Below are 21,166 nucleotides of genomic sequence, written 5' to 3' on the forward strand. Positions count from 1 at the left end.
TAACATAAGCATTTACTTGGAGTCGTCGTTGTGGTCAACCAATGAATGAGAGTGCTTTCGGTAAAGATGTTCGCCATAAAACAGAGAGCTAAATGAGAGAAAGAGTTGATGATAATCCTGTGGGTTCATCACAAAAAGTTACAACTTTCACATTACAGATAACCATTTGGTCCCTTGTCCATATGAAAAATAAAAATATTGATTGGTGCAGCTTTAATGTTTTTGCTGCTTGGTCCTTTAATGAAAATGCAGCAACCACCCAACTCCATTTGTATACTTATTTGTTTATTTATTTATGCTGTAACATAGAACTGCTGTGGGTGATCATTACTGGTGGCATGTCATGTGTGTGTATGTGTGTGTGTGTGTGTGTGTGTGTGTGTGTGTGTGTGTGTGTGTGTGTGTGTGTGTGTGTGCGCGCGTGTACGTGTGTGCATTTATGTGAGTTGGTGTTTTAATTAGTACTTGTGATGTGTAGAGGTCTGATCTGGCAGGTCTGTATATTAGAGGACACTGATGCTGACGCTAAACAGTACTGTCGTGCAGTATGTCAGCACGGCAGTGTGACATAGTGCTGACAAACACCACTACAGCTAGTTTCCCACATACACTAACGGAAAACCGCCATCCAGACGGCTTACGAAGAGTGCTTCATTATTAATAACATAAACACAAATTCACGTAGAAATAAAACAGGTAAGAAATAGTTAGTTTCCACTTGACTCTCAAAACAACATACAATTAAACATGTGATCAGGCATATATCATTTCTGACAAAAAAAAAAATCTGTGGAAATGTATTTAGAACTGGTGATGCTGATTTTGATTTGATTGTGCTTTACAGTTTTATCCTATTATCATATTTAACACATTTGTGAACATAATTATAACATACAATTGAAAACAAAATTCAGGGACTGCTTTCTTTCACCTGGGCTGTAGCTACCACTCAGAATAAGCCATGCCCTCAATATGTTTTCAGGGTATTTGGGGACTTAAACAATTAGACGTTTAGTCAGTAGCTTATTGGCCAATTGTTATATTTTTGGAATTAATGTATATTTGGTCTCAGAGAAAAAGCCCATATGAATATTATATTGTGTGAAACACATTTTAATCCCACAACCAAAAACTCACATTTCATTTTTGTTGGTTTAGACAGTTCACATGTGAAATATAATGCTTTGCATATGAAATGTATGTGGTATTTTTGTATGGCTAAATTGAACTACTTTTAGGTCAAAATTGCAAAATAAATCAATGATTCAGTAGTTCTCTATCCGAATTTTCAGTGCTAATAGGAACAGCCTCTAGGTTTTAGGAAATACAATTGACAGTTGATTCATGATATTTCAAAATTCCTTGCTAAAGCCTGATTAATTGAGTGATTTTGAGTGACTGAGTGATTTGTAAAAATCACAAAAAATAAAAGGATCTTCAGATTTTTTCCCTGGTAAAAATTTGTCATGTATGTATTTTTGTGTGTTTGTGGATCTAGTTATGTTTACATAATATATACAATACATGTATGTGATATTATGTATATGACATTTGGGATGCATACTGGCAAATTCAACAAGAAACAGTAAAATCAATGTAGACAGGTTTAAAAAAAAAAAAAATATATATATATATATATATATATATATATATATATATATATATATATATATATATATATATATATATATATATATATATTGTAATATCTACTGAAATGCTTGCATCTCACACAAAAACATGTTTGTTAAGTTTCATATGTTGGTGTCTTTCTCTCCTTGTGTCAGTTTTTGGCATTGAGTACAATAGTAACTGTTTGAGAAGAGTAATTATAATGTTGAATTCACAGTCTTTACTCGTGTGTGTGTGTGTGTGTGTGTGTGTGTGTGTGTGTGTGTGTTTGTTTGTTTGTTTGTTTGTTTGTTTCCAGGGTGGTTACGCTGCCTATAGATATGCCCAGCCTACTGCTGCCACAGCAGCTGCATACAGTGACAGGTAAGATATAAACAGTCACTGAGACATTATGAGTTTTATTATTATTATGTTTTATGTTCCAGACAGGATATAATGACCTATAGATGGTAAAGCAATCAAAGTGTAATTTAACCAAGTCTACACTGGCCTTATTTACACAGCAGTGACCATTGGACTGCATTCACAAGGACAATGAACAGCAGAGCAAAACGTGTCTGTGTGTTCAGACTGAAGGTCCTTTATGATTCATGTATGCTCCTTTATATCTTTTCTCCAAGATGTATGGACATGAGGTCATAGTTCCACAACCACCATACACTTTTGAATTCAGTCAACTACCTCTGAGCTAGGGCTGCACGGTGGCACAGCAGGTAGTGCGCGTGCCTCACAGCAAGAATGTTGCAGGTTCGATTCCCGGGTTGGGCCTTTCTGTGTGAAGTTTGCATGTTCTTCCCGTGCATGCATGGGTTCTCCCCGGGTACTCTGGCTTCCTCCCACACCCCTAGGTGTGAGTGTGAGTGTGAATGGTTGTGTGTTTGTGCCCTGCGATTGGCTGGCGACCGGTCCAGGGTGTACCCTGCCTCCTGCGCATTGACAGCCGAGATAGGCTCGCCCCGCGACCCTGTAAGGGATAAGCAGCATAAAAAATGGATGGATGGACCTCTGAGCTACAGATGTACATTTTGTTTAACAACTAGCTGAATGACGTGTAGTCAAAGTACTGCAAGTTGTCAAACAAAACTCCACTCTTCAGATGAGACTCTTTTTAATTTTAACCATTTCAGTAACAATGAAGACCACATTATGGTACATTATATGGCCATTCATTGTGAATTGTTATGTATTCATAATGCTTTATGAATATACTCATAAACACACATAATACTTCCTGATGTAAATAAAAATTGAATTGAATGTACTACAGCCACAGTAATGAAACACTACAGATGTGACTGAATTATAACTTCTGTTGTCTTGTGGATGCTCTTGACTAGTTAAAAGCTAGAGGTTGACTGATGGGACTTAAAATAAATTCTGTCTATACACTTCTATCTATCAACTAGCAATCAACCATAGTAATGATACCTAGTATGCATTTTGAATAACAATTGACTATGAACAATTCACTATTCACTATAGATATGGTCTCCATAGAAAGTGTATTTCTAATAACTTCCACATTGCTATGTTTTCAATCACTGTTGAGTTACTGTCAGTTCCATTAAATCATGACTTTTTATTTTAAAGAAGGGTCAGTCATGTAGCCATAAAGGTACAGGTTTCTTGACAATTTTCTTGTATCATTGTTCAATCACTGTTTGTTCTGTGCTGTTTTGTTCATATTTTATTGTTAAGCTTTGTGTATTTTATAGGCTAATTTAGTGCTGTTGCACTGCAAACTAGCCATAGCCATAAATATTGTGGTATGTGGCATTAAACAAGAGATAATACCAATCTGCACATCCCATGATTATAATGTAAGATGAAAGTGCTGCAGATCTGCTGTTTGAGGTGCTAGGCTGCATCTAAACAGGAAGAAGTTCACAAGGCTGAGAAAGTCAAAAGGTAGAGAGAATTTACTGAATGCTCACAGTCTCAACAATGGGCAACAGCATGGTATTCTGCTACACTAATATTGTGTAGCATATATAAGATGACCTCCAGCTTTACCTCCCCTTCCCTCTTGCCACAGACATGTTGCACTCTTGTTAGGTCTCTTTCCTTCTCACTCTACTTCCTAAGACTTTTGTCTTTCAATTCAATTTCAATTTTATTTGTATAGCGCCAAATCACAACAGAAGTTGTCTCAGGACACTTTCCATATAGAGCTGGTACAGACCAAGCTCTTTTATCTACAAAGAAACCAACAATTCCCCCATGAGCAAGCACTTGGCGACAGTGGCGAGGAAAAACTTCCTTTTAACAGGCAGAAACCTCGAGCAGAACCAGACTCTGGGTGGGCGGCCATCTGCCTCGACCGGTTGGGTGAGAGAGGAAGAGCAAGAGAGGGAGAGTGAGACAGACAGACAGACAGACAGACAGACAGACAGACAGACAGACAGACAGACAGACAGAAATGCAGTCAGAGAGAGAGAGAGAGAGAGAGAGAGAGAGAGAGAGAGAGAGAGAGACAGAGACAGAGAGACAGACATGCAGTCACAGTAACAGTGACAGTGGATGTAATAACAGCAGTAGCAGTTGCAGTGGATGTCAGGCAGGGCCAAGGCAGGAGATGCAGCTGAAATCCACAATCCAGATTCAGCCACTGTCCATGGGAACCTGCAAGACGACAAAGCACAGAGACTCCGGGGAAGGAGCTAAGTTAGTAACACGCCGTGGTAGGACATGAGAGCGTGCGGATGGAGAGGGACAGAAGGACAGAGGAGCTCGCTGTATCTTTGGATGTCCCCCGACAGTCAAATCCTATAGCAGCATAACTACGGGCTGGTCCAGGACAAGCCTGAGCCAGCTCTAACTATAAGCTTTATCAAAAAGGAAAGTTTTAAGCCTACTCTTAAATGTAGAGACAGTGTCTGCCTGATAAAGACTGGAAGATGGTTCCACAGGAGAGGAGCTTGATAGCTAAATGCTTTTGAGACTTTAGGAACCATAAGTAGACCTGCATTCTGGGAACGCAGTGTTCGAGTAGGGCAATAAGGTACTATGAGCTCTTTAAGATAAGAAGGTGCCTGGCCATTTATGGCTTTGTAAGTAAGGAGGAGAATTTTAAACTCTATTCTAAACTTTACAGGGAGCCAGTGCAAAGTGGCGAGTATTGGAGAAATATGATCTCGCTTCCTGGTTTTTGTCAGAACACGTGCTGCAGCGTTCTGGAGCAACTGGAGAATATTCAGCAACGAATTTGGGCAGCCTGATAGTAAAGAATTGCAATAATCCAGCCTGGAAGTTACGAATGCATGGACTAATTTTTCTGCATCATTTTGAGACAAAATATGCCTGATTTTTGCGATATTACGTGGGTGAAAAAAGGCAGTCCTTGAAATTTGTTTTACATGGGAGTGAAAGGACATGTCTTGGTCAAAGATAACTCCCAGATTCTTTACAGTGGTGCTGGAGGCCAGCGCAATGCCATCCATAACTGCTATGTCATCAGAAAGTGACTTTCTAAGATGTTTAGGGCCTACTACTATAACTTCAGTTTTGTCCGAGTTTAGCATCAGAAAATTGCAGGTCATCCAGGTCTTTATGTCATGAAGACATGCTTGTAGTCTAGTTAACTGACTGGTTTCTTCCGGTTTCATTGATAAATATAGCTGGGTATCATCTGCATAGCAATGAAAATTTATTGAGTGCTTCCTGATAATCTTACCTAAAGGAAGCATATATAAGGTGAATAGAATTGGTCCAAGCACAGAACCCTGCGGAACTCCATAGCTGACTTTAGTGAGCACAGAGGAGTCGTCATTAACGCGTACAAACTGAGAGCGATCTGACAAGTAGGATTTAAACCAGCTTAGCGCAGTTCCCTTAATGCCAATGAAATGTTCCAGTGTCTGCAATAGGATGCCATGGTCAATGGTGTCAAATGCAGCACTAAGATCCAGTAAGACTAGTACAGAGACAAATCCTTTATCAGATGCAATTAGAAGGTCATTTGTAACTTTAACCAGTGCTGTCTCTGTGCTATGATGCACTCTAAATCCTGACTGGAAATCCTCGAATAAACTATTATTGTTTAGAAAGTCGCACAGCTGATTGGCAACTGCTTTCTCAGTTGAGTTTTTGAGAGAAAGGGAAGGTTGGATATCGGTCTATAGTTGGCTAAAACCCCTGGATCAAGAGTAGGCTTTTTCAGTAGCGGTTTTATCACAGCTACTTTAAAGGACTGTGGTACGTAGCCTGTTGATAAAGAGAGATTGATCATGTCTAAAACTGAAGAGTCAATTAGAGGTAATACTTCTTTAAACAGCTTAGTCGGGATAGGATCTAAAATACAGGTAGATGATTTTGATGATGAAATTATTGAAATTAGTTGATGAAGGTCAACAGGAGTAAAACAGTCTAAAACTGCGACAGACTAGGTAACAGTTTCTGCGATTTCTGCGTTTGAAGACAAAACAGTACCTGTTAACGGCAGGAGTCGATGAATTCTGTCTCTAATAGTTAGAATTTTATCATTAAAGAAGCTCATGAAGTCATTACTGTTCAGAGCTAAAGGAATACATGGTTCAACAGAATTATGGCTCTCTGTCAGCCTGGCTACAGTGCTGAAGAGAAACCTGGGATTGTTCTTATTTTCCTCTATTAGTGCAGAGTAATAGGCTGCCCTGGCACTGCGGAGGGCTTTCCTGTATATTTTAAGACTGTCTTGCCAGGCGGACCGAAATTCTTCCAAATTGGTAGAACGCCATTTCCTTTCTATTTTCCGTGAAGTTTGCTTTAATTTGCGGGTTTGAGGAGTATACCATGGAGCTAACCTCCTCTGTTTAATTTTCTTCTTTTTTAGGGGAGCAACAGAGTCAAGTGTCATACGCAACGATCCTGTAGCACTATCAACCAGGAAGTCAATCTGGGAGGGACTAACGTTAGCATAAGACTCCTCTGTTGTATTGAGACATGGCATTGAATTAAATACTGATGGGATCATATCCTTAAATTTAGCTACAGCACTATCAGTCAGGAGTCTGGTATAAGAATTTTTGCCTACTGGCTGGTAGTCTGGTAATATGAATTCGAAAGTTATTAAATGATGGTCTGATAAAAGAGGATTTTGTGAGGAGACTATTAAGTCTTCGATTTCAATGTCATATGTCAGAACAAGGTCGAGGGTGTGGTTAAAACAGTGAGTCGGTTCATGTACATTCTGGCGGAAGCCAACTGAGTCTAATACTGAGATAAACGCAGTGCTAAGGCTGTCATTATCAACGTCGACATGTACATTAAAGTCACCTACAATAATTACTTTATCTGCTTCAAGAACTAAACTTGATAGAAACTCAGAGAACTCAGCTATAAATTCGGAGTAAGGACCAGGAGAGCGGTATACTACAACAAATAAAAGTGGCTGCACTGTTTTCCATTTCTCATGAGAAAGAGTGAGAACAAGGCTTTCAAATGAGTTATAGTCGAGTTTAGGTTTAGGGTTGATCAAAAGGCTTGAGTCAAAAATGGCTGCAACTCCACCTCCTCTGCCGCTGCCTCGAGGAATGTGGGTATTAATATGGCTCGGAGGAGTAGCTTCATTTAGGCTCACATACTCTTCAGGACACAGCCAGGTTTCAGTCAGACAAAATAAATCAACATTATGGTCTGATATTAACTCATTTACTAGAACAGCTTTAGAGGACAGAGATCTGATGTTAAGGAGTCCACATTTAATTCTCCTATCTTGTTGTACTATTGCAGAGGTTGTTCTAATTTTAATTAGATTCTTATGTTCAACTCCTCTTCTCTGTACTTTTGGTTTACTTAGTTTACGTGGTCGGGGGGCAGACACAGTCTCTATGGAGTGTTGGGTGGGTGACTGCTCTAATGGAGGCGCAGAGAAGCGTGTAGGACTGCAGCTCTGCCTCCTGGTCTCAACTCTGAGTTGTCAGGGGTTAGGTTCATAAATAAAATCGGTCAGATTTCTAGAGATGAGAGCTGCTCCCTCCAAAGTGGGATGGATGCCGTCTCTCCTAATCAGACCAGGTCTTCCCCAGAAAGTCTGACAATTATCAATGAAGCCCACACCGTTTGCTGGACACCACCTCGACAGCCAGCGATTGAACGATGACATGCGGCTAAACATATCATCACTGGTCAGATTTGGCAGGGGTCCAGAGAAAACTACGGAGTCCGACATCGTTTTAGCATATGTACACACCGATTCCACATTAATTTTAGTGACCTCCGATTGGCGTAACCGGGTGTCATTACCGCCGACGTGAATAACAATCTTACGGTATTTACGCTTATCCTTAGCCAGCAGTTTCAAATTTGATTCGACGTCGCCCGCTCTGGCCCCCGGCAGGCATTTGACTATGGTCGCTGGTGTCGCTAACTTCACATTTCTCAAAATGGAGCTGCCAATAATCAGAGTTGGTTTCTCAGCGGGTGTGTCGCCGAGTGGGGAGAACCTGTTAGAAACATGAAGCGGTTGGTGGTGACCCGTGGGCTTCAGCTTGGGACTATGCTTCCTTCGAACAGTCACCCAGCCTCCCTGGTTTCCCGGCTGCTCGGGAGCTGTAGAGGGACGGCTAGCCGGAGCTGCACTTGGTCGGTCCGCACCGACTACGGGGGCCTGGCTAACTATAGCTAATGGTTTTGTTTCCATGGTGCGGAGCCGAGCTTCCAATTCACTAAGCCTCGCCTCCAACTCACCAAATAAACTACATTTATTACACGTACCAGTATCACTAAAGGAGGCAGAGGAGTAGCTAAACATGTGACACACCAAGCAGGAGAGAGCTGGAGAGGACAGAGAGAAGCCATCACTAGCTGCTAGGCTAAGTTGGTATAGCTAGCAGAGCAGACAAGCGCGTAGACAAATAAAATTGACAGTCGCTAAATAAACAGACTTATGGGTGCTTGAGCAGAACTAATGTTACTCTAGAGCGCGGATAAAAGGCCGCTGTAACAAAACACAGAGCAAATTACACTCAGAGGAACAAGAGCGACAAACGCACACTACTCGTAAGGCAGCAACCAGAAACAGGAAGTGAGACGATACGCTTACCTCAGCACGTCTTTATTTTCTGTTCTGTTTTGGTCACCTTTCCTTTCAAACTCTATCTTCTCTCCCTGCAGTTGTCCTTCAGACCTACAGGCTCCAGCTTCACCAATGCTATCATCTTTTTCAAAGTCCTCTCATTCCTCCTCCAACCTTGAGTTGATTTGAACATCCAATTTCAAGCAAATATCACACACGGTTGAAATTAATCTTATCTACAATATATACTTTTATTAATATTTGCAAACATCAGTGTAAGAGATGTTCACTTCCTAATAGTTCATTCATACCCTCCAATCAGTCATAATCCAAAAATTTCAGCAGCCATGCCATAATTAAAAATAAACATTATTAAAAAGGTAACACAACATAAATAAAACAAACAGGGAAACAGATTTGTTGAGTTTGTATAAATAGCAAACAGCATCATCAACATATTCAAACTGGAACAGATCAGTGGGAATATATTAAATGATACTGTACATATAAAATATATAGAAGAACGTGGCCTGGCTCCAGCCCAGAATTAGGAAGACATTAGACAAATGGAGACGGGAGTTGCTTTCCATTACAGACCAGCAAATAATGTTTGTTCTTTTCTTTACTTTCCTTGTTGTCTTACATACAGGCTCAAAACTCATGGAGGCAATGGTGTTGAATCAATGAATCAATACCTTCCTGAGAAAGACTCAACAAAAACTAAACATTAGAAGCTTCAACAAGTTTATCACAGGGATATTACTTTGGATTGCACTGCAGGTTACAGTTGTTAAAGTCTCTTGAGACTTCCTTCCCATGAGACTTCACTGTCTAAATGATAGAAAATACAATATAGAGTCATAGATCTGGTTAATTAGTGAAAATCTGCTCCATGCACATAGGGAAAGGGCCTGGAGTTGAAATAGCGGTTTCCAGGGCTGAAATGATATCTGTGGGTGTTTTATCTCCCACACGCCCCTCACCATTTTATTAATAATAGATATATTCATAACACAATGAATAATTTGTGTTAAATTAGTAAGCATTGGCGTGTAATTTCAGTTTATAATTGCATGGAACTTGCAGATGTCTGTCCTTTTTGATTCATTATTCATCTTCTGCCTCTCTTTTCCCAAATTCTCTTTTTCCTTCTTTTTTTGTGAGCTTGGTTTGAATTAGCAATCTTGCATGACAGAAATAGCAGGCATCTTCTAGATAGAGAGGGCTGTGTCTCTAGACAATAAAGCAACTAATATTTTAGTAGACCGAGTAAGTATACACTGGTTTTACTTGAAAATAAGATATCACGTTTGAATGATGACACTGGCTATATTTGCCTAGAAAGAATCAAGATTGAACTAAGATTAGAAGCAAGGAGGAATTATTCCACTGTCTACCTTCCACTGTGTTACCTAACCCGTAACCCTATCCTCAGTCTGCACCCTAAAATTTAATGATTTACATTAAGGGGACCTGCATTTTGTCCCCATAAGGGAGGTCAGTCCCCACAATGTGACTGTGTAAACAGATTTTTGTCCCCACAACGTGATAAATACCTGGTTACACACACACACACACACACACACACACACACACACACACACACACACACACACACACACACACACACACACACAGAGATAGGCCTAATCAGCCTATTACTGTCTAATAATTGAATTTTCTTGCAAAAATATTTTTATTAGTCTATATCAGTGTGAACTCCTAAAAAAAACAGGAAATTCATATTAACTAGATACCTGACTAGAAAATGCTCTCAGATCTCTGTCAAGGAAGCAGTTCACTGAGGATTAATTTAAACCAACTCTCTACTTTTTCTTTTCTTTTTGTTGACTGAGAAGTTTTGGTTGTTATGATGGCACAAATGGCTGCCAACTCTCACACATTCACCTTGAGACTTACACAACTGATAACGTACTTTTCACACACTGTCATGCTGCATATCTATTTTTTCATGAGGTGAAAATCAAATGTATAACCGATAATGACATGAAAAGGAGATACTGACAGCACACGGACAGACAAGCGATAGCGACTCCTCTGGCAGCAATCTCTCTGTCTCTGCACTGCGTGTCGGCAGTGAGGTCCTTTCAGTTTAGCGTGGATTCAGTTTTGGTATCAGTGAAGTCAGTGCTTTTTAACAACTCACCACTGGACTCGGGATCATGATAATCATGTTAAGCAAATAATCATGGCCAATGATTAATGAATATGGTTGAATCAGTATCCTTGTCAACCTCCAGACATCATAAGCTAAATCAGGAGACCAAATCTAACCAGAGTATCTGGGGATCGTCTCAACAAATCAAATTCAGGATTTTGCATTGCCATACTAACTTAATAAACTATAATTGGGAATTACAGGAAAGTTTCAGAGTGAGGAGACACAGAGTGTTCCAGAGCTTCACTCCTGCGATGCTGGCATCAAGTCAGAATAAGCATATATTTAATAAATGAAGTTGATGAAGTAAAACAACAGAAACAAACAAAACAACAGAAAACAGTTATAATATTCTAATTACCATTTTTATAATAATAATAATAATAATAATAATAATAATAAAAATAATAATAATAATTATTATTATTATTATGTGTAGTGAAAAAGATGACAATTTGACCATGAATGTTGAAAACTGGGACATTTTAGTGTTTTACAGAAATGTGTCTGGACTTGGGACACCCAACTTGAAAGTGGGATATCTAGTGACCTGTCTTTGCTGGTTGCGTAAAGGCCCCTACACATGATCAGCGGAAAAACGTTTTGTGCCGGCTGTCCTATTGTTTTCCTATGGAGAGAGCGCTGGCTCCCAACTAAGCGGCACCGCTACCCTCGGCGTGGCGCACCGCTCGGATCTGCCGTTTACCGCTGCGCTCAAAGTTCAAATTACTTGAACTTTGACCTCGTTTGCCACTGACCTTTCAAAGCACAACCAATGAGATAACAGCTCCAGGCAGCATTTACGAACTACCCTTAAGCTAAATACAATGCTAACATTAACTTTTGTTTGTGTACGTTACTTACTACTACTACTACTACTGCTGTGCTACTGCAAGGGCCTTCTTTTGCGACAAACTCAGTTACATTGTGTGTAATAATTTACAAACAACGAGTGAGAGGAAGTACTTGCGTCACCTAGCAACGGTGAATCGCTCTCACTTGTTGATGACGTATACCTCAGCTCCGCCGCCTCCACTTAGCACCTCTGCGCCCTACCTTGCGGTGAGCGAAGATCAAATTTCTTATCATGTGAAGGCCCCCTTAATAAGTCATTGTTTGCTCACACATTCACCAATATTGTGTTCAGCTTGCTCAAGTGGCCAAATAATCAATTGATGGATTTTTAAACAAACCCTGAGCAAAGGCTTACAAGAGGACTGTTTGGATGTTTCACCTACGTCTGGTGTGGCATTGAGGGCTTGGTTGTGTACCTGTCTAGCCTTGATGTGCCCATCTGTGCAGGGCCACACTGACACCATGTGGGTCACATTCATGCCACGAGGGTCACAGATGGGAAGCACAAACAGCTGCTTTCATGAGGCCTGACCAGACCCAGTCTGGCTCATGTGGCATGCAAAACAGTACAAATGCAATGCAGTCACTCATGCAGATATGCTCACGCAAGCATATTATCATTCACAAATTACTACACACATGCACAGGCGAGCACAGACGTTTTGGTCCTTTACCCGAGCAGGATCTTATCCAGAAATTAAGTACTGCCCCATGTCAACAATTACATTTGGCCATCTTAATTTAATTTGCATTTAAAAAAAAGGCCCCTGCCATCCTAGTGTCTGGACTTCAATAAATGTACACAATATGTACTCAAGCTTTGTGAACCAAAATGTACCTCTAATCTCAGTTCTAAACACACGCCAACACATTCACAGATCACATTGAACACTGCTACATGAAGCTGGTGTTGACAGTGTTGTGAAACTTATCTTTGAAAAGTGCTTGGTCAATCCAGATATCTAACAATCCTTGTGAAAAGAATAAATGGGGTTAGAAAAAGAGAGACGTACACATGAAATGTAAATAGCCGTGTGACCCTATTCATTTTACCTTGACTCCATTGGCTTAGCCCTGGAAGATGAGAGATTTTCCTGTGATATCATTCTGTTTTCTTCATCAGAATATTTTAACATTTCATGAAATATACTTAGATACATTTAGAATCCACATATACTTAGAATACACTTACTTAATACGCTTGCTGGCACTTATGCAAAAGGAGAGCCAAACATATAATCAGTCACATTTGACTCACTCTGCACAAAATGGATCAATCGAATGCCTCCTTCTTCAGTCAAGAGGAACAGGTTGTTTAATGGAAAGCTATGAAGAATACAAAAAGCAACACCGTTGCTGCAAATAAGGCGAGAGGTATGCTGGCACTCATCAGTTTATTTGATAAACACATTAAATATTGTGTATTAAATGCCCAAACGAGGCACACCCAAAGTAAATTGAAAGCTGTTCTTGAACCATTTGGAGTACATGCATGAGTTTATTCTCTTTTGAAAGGTAACACTCTGAACTTTTATCATAATCATTGTAAGTGCTACTGGCACTGTAATAGAAGAGTTGTTTTCCGCCTCAATACTTTCTTGCGATGTCTGCAGATGATAATATCTGGTACATATTAGCTGGAAAATACAATGAGTCCACAGCATGAGGCCTGACACTAGTCAAGGTTCAGTAAAAACTGATAACAATAGCACAGAAACTGAATATTTTTATATTTTTTTCTAATATTTAGACATAGTATATTTAGGCGTTCTTACAAATAAGCCAATTTGCTATATATTTACTTATGTAAATATCTATATCTATACCTATGAAATAAAACATTTTGCCATTTCTTTGCACATTCACACAAGGTATTTATGCCTACATTTCCTTAATACTGAGGCCATTTACTAGATTTATAATTTGAAATTTACACACAAAAACATGGAAAATTTGGGTATCAATATAGTATGACGATCTATCACAAACATGAAATTCACATGGTCTGGTTCAACCTTATGTTTTCCACAGTGGGAAAACAAACAACATTAACAACAACAACAACAACAACAGAACAACTGCGATTAATTGGAAAAAATTTGTCACTCACATACAGACACAAAACATGGAAAAAAGTCAAATTAATTTAAATTACGATGCATTACAATGATTTAAGCAAGAGAAAGCATTGCAGAAACATGTTTAAAGTAGGATTTAAAAGGGGGACACGGCAATGCTCCTGTTCGTTTTAATGATGAAATATGCCGACCAAAGCAAAATTAGGGCTCTTATATCATCTTTACCCTTTGATGTTAATGAACAATATGCTCGTGTTGCTTACTTGTCAGCATAGCCTACCAAGTCAGCAAGCTAACTCACTACCCCGGCAGTAGCTTATATAGCTACAGTTCTAGGTATGTCGTAGACCATAAACATTAAAAATGAATGACTTAAAGACATGCAGTTAAGATTTTTGTTTAGTTTTACTGAGGATTTCATTTGTGCTAATTTCCATTTGGAAAACTTAGTTTACCTCTGGCAAGGTACACAACAATTTTGAAAGAGGTACAGGGGCAGCACACTGATGATTTCAGAGCATGCTAATGAACATTAATTTGGTAATTGAAACTTTGCCACTGACAAAGTAAAACATATCAAATATGAATGCTCACCTGGCATGAGCATATCACAAAAGCAGGCAATTTGAGGCTCGTGAGTGCAGAAAATGGTCAACTGGCTCTCAGCCTGCCACAGCTACAACGTGAGCATGCGGTCCCTCTTATCAGTGTGTTTGTATCCAAACTGATCATGTAAAGTGGTCATAAAGTAGTATTGGATAAAAGTGACAAAATAATAACACAAGCTAGCTAAAATTACAACTGGGTTACAACATATGGTTACACGAAAACACAAGCGACATCTAGGTTGGGTGGCTGTGGCTCAGGTAACGCAGTCATCCACTTATCAGAAGGTCGGTAGTTCGATTCCTGGCCTTGGCAGTCTACATGTCGAAGTGTCCTTGGGAAACATACTGAACACCTCGCCCCTGATGCTGTGCCATCAATGTGGGATAACTTATTCCGTAACTTCATATCTTGTTACATAGTACCATGTATTGGTACATACTGTACCAGTGTAACTCCAGAGTAATTACATGGTATGTTGAGGGCTATAATATATAGTGTAACCTAGTTGCCGAATGGTTATGTTGAAAAATAGTCTAAAGGATGTAAACCAAACAAAAAATTAGGACTTGGGACCCCAGAGTTAGTAGAAACCTGGCTAATCTCCAGTAGCCTTGACCTTGTTCTGCCACCGGATGAAGGTGGATCAGGATAAGGGATTAAGCTAAATCTGTACAACTCTTCCTCACTTTAATGGAAGTTTTCTTGTGTTTTGTCTTCAATGGATGACTCTTGAACAGCAGAGAAACCTTATAAGTAATGAACAAATGTCATTGTTGCAGGAGAAACTTGCATGTTGATGTTGGAATTTAGAGGTGTTGCTTTGACTCCAGCTTTGTAAATAATGCACAGACATGAGGAGACTTCTCATCTTCCTCTAAGAGATTTCAAGGGAAATTTCTTGAAAATAATCAATGGATTACTTTACAAAATAGCAAAGAAAAGATTTTTGACGGATAACATTATAGTTGTATAATTGTGCATTTTTGGAAAGATTCCTTTCTTCCATAAATATTCACTCTATCAAAAAATTTGTGCATTTGACCAAGCTCCCAACCATTTTGTAGTGCTGTTAAAAATGTTGTTTACATGTTTATCTTTTCACCCCAGGGTCATTTGAAAAATGCATTTCACTCAAATTGCATTTGAATTTGTGTTGTAGTTGCAGCTTACCACACACTCTCTCACATGCACACTGTCACACACACATGGACTGATGATGGGTTAGGGCTCTGCGCTGTGAGATAAGATAGGTCAAATGCAGTGCTGGGCTCAGCGTGGGTGTTGAGGGGGCTGCATGGTGAATAGCAATGTCCAAAACTAATCGGGATTAACTTCTAATCGCCTCAACCACTGGGCTGCTATGCAAATCAGCTCAATTATGGGCACAGGCACTGGCCCCTGATTGGCCCTTATCATAACTGGGCTAGGACATGGAGGGGAGGAAGAGGAGATGGACTGCTTGGCCACAGCATAGCTGCGTACTTGGAATAAACTCTGCTGCTGTCTAATTTCTTAGAAAAATAGAAAACTCTCTTCTCTATTCTCTGTTTATATACGTCTTGTCATGAATCTTTGTGCTATGTTTTTCTTTCTCTGTATTATGTGAATGTATGTCTCTTTCTTGGCTCATTTCCTTTGACTTTTTCCTAGACTATTCAGTGAAAACCCTTGAGATTATGAATTTGAATGGGTTTGTAGACATGAAAAAATGACAAATAAAATATTGGTCCACCCAACACTGTGGTTCACAGGTCTCCATACTACTGCCCAAACTGCCACAGGCCATAAAAACTGTGGAGCATGCTTTCCAGAGAATGACCTCATCAACTTCATTGATTTTTGTAAATAAACACATATTCTGAATTTGATGCCAGCAACACGTTTCAAACTAGTTAGGATAGGATAGGACTAGTTAGGACAACATCATTGGATACTCTTTTCTGGCTCCTCTGGCATTCATCTTTTGTTGCTCATCTGATAGGGGTGTCAGTTTAAAAAAAAAAAGATATTTTAGTATTTAACTTGAGGACTTATTCAAAAATAGACTATTATTCACTTTTTTTTAATTATTAGTCATTATGCCGTTATTTACTCAAAATATTTACTCAACTAGTTTTGACTTTATCATTTTCACTTGTGAAACCTACATTTTGACGTGCTATGTATGTAATAATCATTCCTTGTTATCTCATATTTTTTCTTACTTCCATTTTTACTTATAAAAATAAAAATTTTCTCTAAATTTTTTTGAGTCAAGTCTAGAAATAGGCTTCCATATGAAGAATAGCAAAATTAATGTGTTGTTAGTTAACGAGTTAACAATCAAAAACACCTTTGTACTAGGGATGTCCTGATCACGTTTTTTTGCCCCCGAGTCCGAGTCATTTGATTTTGAGTATCTGCCGATACCGAGTCCTGATCCAATACTCCGACGTGAATGAATGGACTTCGCTTTCATTTCTGATAATGGACACCTCAAAGGGCATTATCCTGCTTATGCAATGGTCATTGCAAAAGAAATAAATATTTAATCAATTATTAATATGTTAATGTTGTTTTTTACCGTTAAAATTGCAAGTTTTTCACAAGAAGCAGCTGAGTGGACTATTTAATATCTGTCGGTGTGACGCGTTGCCAAGGTAACCAGCTCTGGCCACAGAAACTGCAGCTAGGTCGGCCGCAGCTGTTATATTAGGCCTAATCAGTGGAGGGAAGTGAGATGATTGCTTAACGTTATGTTACGTGATACAAAGTATCATTTCACCTCTTACCGCTTGTGTGTGTCCTCTACTGTCTTGCCGTTGCGATAAATAAACTGTGAAACAATGTATAACGTATGTTCTGAGTTTCTGTTGCCATGGTTACCAACTAGCGTTTGAGCCAGCGCAATAATTTAGACCAATCAGGCTATTTGATCGGAACTTTTTAATAGGTGTCCACAGCACTTTTTAACGGACACCCTGCAGCCAACCAGAATCGAGTATTCACGCAGACCACGGTATAAAGACTCAATCGTCTAGTATTAAAACAAATAGCTGCTTAACTTAAAATAGGCATCAAAATATCAAACGCAAACAAATGAGCAAATAAAAGTGACTGTTATCAAGTAGCCTAAGGTCAGTATTGTGCTTTTTGGAACTGCACTCCTAACTCGTATTCTCAGTGCAGTGTATTGAGGTGTTGTATCAAGTTTGTGGTGTTAAAAGCAGCTTTGTCCTTCCCACCTCTCGAAATCCCGAGCTTCAAAACAAACTGCTGCGTGCTGCCTTGTTCCATGCAGTAGTTCACTATCCGCTATCCACTATCCTATATATTGTAAATGTGATTAAAAATAACAGTAAATATACATATGTATATGTATTATTTATCTGATACCTGATCGGGACAGTCTGATCCGATCGAGTCTGCAGTCACGCGATTGGCCCCGATTTCCGATCACATGATCAGATCGGGACAACCCTACTGTGAATTATTTTTAACATTACAGCCCGACCACCGGTGGGGTTTTATCATGAGCCTCATTGAGCCTGAATCAGCTGAACAATCAGAAGCTAAAGAGCATGGACTTTATGAGAGCACTATCATTAGGAATTTGATATTAAGAATTTGTAATGACTTTTTGTTGACATGAATATTCACATGAATATTAACATGTCTCTTAACTATCTTCTGTTGTTTCATATGTTTGTAAAGTTACGGACGAGTATATGCTGCCGACCCTTACAACCACACACTCGCTCCAGCAGCCACATACAGCGTTGGTGCCATGGTAAGAATGTTATGCCTGCCACACATTTATGCTTTCATTCCTGGTCCTCTTCACATCACGTCATCCCAGTTCTCATTTGCAATGTGTTTAAAATCATACTTATTTTTAATCTCCAAAAAAATATGTCTCCAAAATACATGTTAGAATTGGGCTTCTGTTTTGCAGTGCATGTGACTTGCTTGCATCTACCTAGGTTAAAGCTATACGTGGTTCACAGGCTTGAGTGGAGTGACAATAATATAATATCTCTATTAAAACTTTCAAAAGCATGAAAAGATATATGATCACAGTAAAGGCTGTTCCATCAAAGGCCAGAGTAACCAACATACTTTAAGAGCTAAATGAATGTATTGCCTTAATGTAGTACTATCTGAGAGATCCTCCTCATCCTCACCTTCAACCGCATATCCAGGGTTGGGTTGCAGGGCCTGAGAAAAAGATGAGCATCATAAATATTGAATGTTTGTTATGTATTTGAGACACTGAAATAGCAGGTGGGGATGATGGCCACTGTCCCTCATCCCCAGTGGAAATTGCGCCCTGGTGTTAAGATGCACTTGAGCAAACTAATCCTTTAACAACAGAGAGTCCAAGAGACCAGAGCATTTTGGATTACTTTACAATTACAAGTACAAAATTTGTGATTTTATCACATATAGAACTGTAGGCTCCATAATAAGCCATCATAAATATTGACAATGACATTTAAAGCACAGATACTTAAGTGAGCATGAAATCACCAATGTTATAGATGATTTAGAAAGAATTAGCAATGAACATTTGACCTCCCTTTGACAGCCCTGTTTGACAAAGGCAGAAAAAACTTGAGCTGACTGCGAAACATGGAGCCTATGACACACAAATGTGTCGGTGACTAGGCCTTCCCTGATGTCACTTTTTTAGTTAGTCTATTGGTTCATATGCTGGAAACAGTTGCAATGTATGCTATATTAAATTTTGCCAACTGCACTCCAAAATCTCCATACATGCTTCATTGCCTCCATACTGTCCTCCTCTCCCGTCCATTCTCTTCTTTAGTCACTGTGTATGAGCTTTTCTGCAGCGCTGACATCTCCTTACTTAAACTTAATTGAATTTGTCTGTGCTGCTAACGGCAGTCCAAATGACACATTAATCCAGTCTGTAAAAGGTGATGAATGTCTTCATGCCTTGGCAGCCCAATCCATGTTAGTTATTATATTTCTAATTTGGTGGATACCACCTCACCGTGCACTCCCTGGTAATGAAATAATTAGTCATTTTGATAATTAAATCCCTCATGGTGCCACCGCCACAGGGAGGAGGTGAGGGAGGAAAGAAGTGGGTAAGAAAGCTGGGCAGACTGGAGGGAAAGCTTGTCAGAACTTAGCAGTTAGTGGCAAACAATGCGCTCCAAATTGAACAGAAATCCAGGCTCAACTACTGTGTGATTAATGACCAAACTGTGTTATGAATGTTTGCAAACAAATGACAATTACTTGTATCAAATGTAGTTTAAAGTGTCAGTTAATACACCAATCAGTCTTGGTGCCACACCTAGCATTTTAAACACTTCTTATTCCTTCTGCCACCATGTGTAACTAAATAAATAAAAGTTTTATTTAAATTTTATTTCAATTATTCAGCCTGTATTTCTTAGTTTCGTCCATTACTTCAGTTATGATATCATTGTACATGGCTACATAACTAACATTTATTACCACACATGGTAAAATAAGCACCAAATTGAGTGAGCGTTTTTATGGAAGCCTTACTAATGTTAAGTGATTCTGAGCTACCAAGCCCTGCAGTGGGTATCAGACTGTGCCTTTCCCACTTAACTTTGACTCCTCATTTGATCTGGAAATCATTTCAGTCCACCATCATGAAAGAAGTTCCAATTCCCTTATATCTGCTCTGAGGAGCTAGGAGTGAGAAGCATCATGAATGAAGATACATGAGAGCAGCCTCTGTGGAAGTCTTTCCTCAGACCAGCACACCCTTTTATTAGAAATCTGTTAGTGACTGGATGCCGCTGCTCATCAGGATGCTTTGAAACTGCATCACAACATCACAGAAGCAACTCAAGTGCATTACTCTCAAGTTTTAGATTTTATTTGTTTTCTGATTCACCTTCTAGTTAAAATAGTGGATCGGTGTCAATCATCACAGGTCAGATTAACAAAGGAACCATAAACTTTTTCTTCATATATACACATTTTAATTATCTATCATAATATCCATTCAGTTACATGAGGCTGAAAATCACTCTGTGTTGGGTTGAAATATAGTTTGATGTGACGTATATGTTTGCCTTTCACTTCCATTTTCTCTAAAACATTTGGGACATCTTTTCCTGCATCTCTCCTCATGTTTTCAGTAAGCAAGTCTACAGTGTCATAGGCTCCCACTCAAGGGTCCACCTGATGAGGGCCCAACTTAGCAGTGTTTGTTGAGTTGGGCTCTTGACAGTCTCAACAGTGTGTTCCAAGGTGCCAGAACCACCCACCTCTTTACCTGCACCCACACTCTGCATTCCAAAGCAAGTAAACACTGATCGGCTAACATCTGTCTGTAAGACACATGTTACCTGTGCTCTAGCACAGGCCTCTCCCTCCCAGTCATCAAAGCAACCTTACTGTCAGATGCAGGAGGCGTAGTCAACATCACCATGCCAAGCGCAGTCAAATTCTGGGCTAGTCTGGGTCTTAGATAGGACACATTTTGTAGACAAACAACGTTGATGAAATGTTAAGTCTAAGTCTAAGTCTAAATGTCAGAAGAAACATGTGAATGTCTGGCCAGTTTGAGCTTTATTCTGAAAATGATTCATAAATACTAGCTGGTCTCTAACAACCTTTTCAGCGTGATAAGAAGCTTGGTACAATATTGATAGAGTTTGATGTGGACACACAGATGAAACTTTTTTGAATTGTGAATTTCACAGAAAAAAAGCACATTTCATTATATATTTAATGACTGTCACCTCCTCCCTGTGAAAACCAGCATGATCCATCCAAAAGTTAGCCTGTCCTGGTTGACATTGTGCTTAACTTTTTGACTTGATTTCA

At 39.4% G+C, this 21,166-nt stretch overlaps 1 protein-coding gene across 7 annotated transcripts in view; it reads left to right on the forward strand.

Moving 5' to 3' along the window:
- rbfox1 (RNA binding fox-1 homolog 1) overlaps positions 1–21,166 on the forward strand; it is a 205,712-nt gene that overhangs the window by 180,408 nt on the left and 4,138 nt on the right. For all 7 annotated transcript variants that reach the window (XM_070981949.1, XM_070981955.1, XM_070981951.1 and 4 more), the window contains 2 exons: positions 1,931–1,995; positions 18,041–18,116. In XM_070981949.1, the coding sequence (XP_070838050.1) occupies positions 1,931–1,995; positions 18,041–18,116 (141 nt within the window). The remainder of the gene's footprint in view (positions 1–1,930; positions 1,996–18,040; positions 18,117–21,166) is intronic.

Source organism: Chaetodon trifascialis, chromosome 15 (genome assembly GCF_039877785.1).
Source record: "Chaetodon trifascialis isolate fChaTrf1 chromosome 15, fChaTrf1.hap1, whole genome shotgun sequence".
NCBI lineage: Eukaryota > Metazoa > Chordata > Actinopteri > Chaetodontiformes > Chaetodontidae > Chaetodon > Chaetodon trifascialis.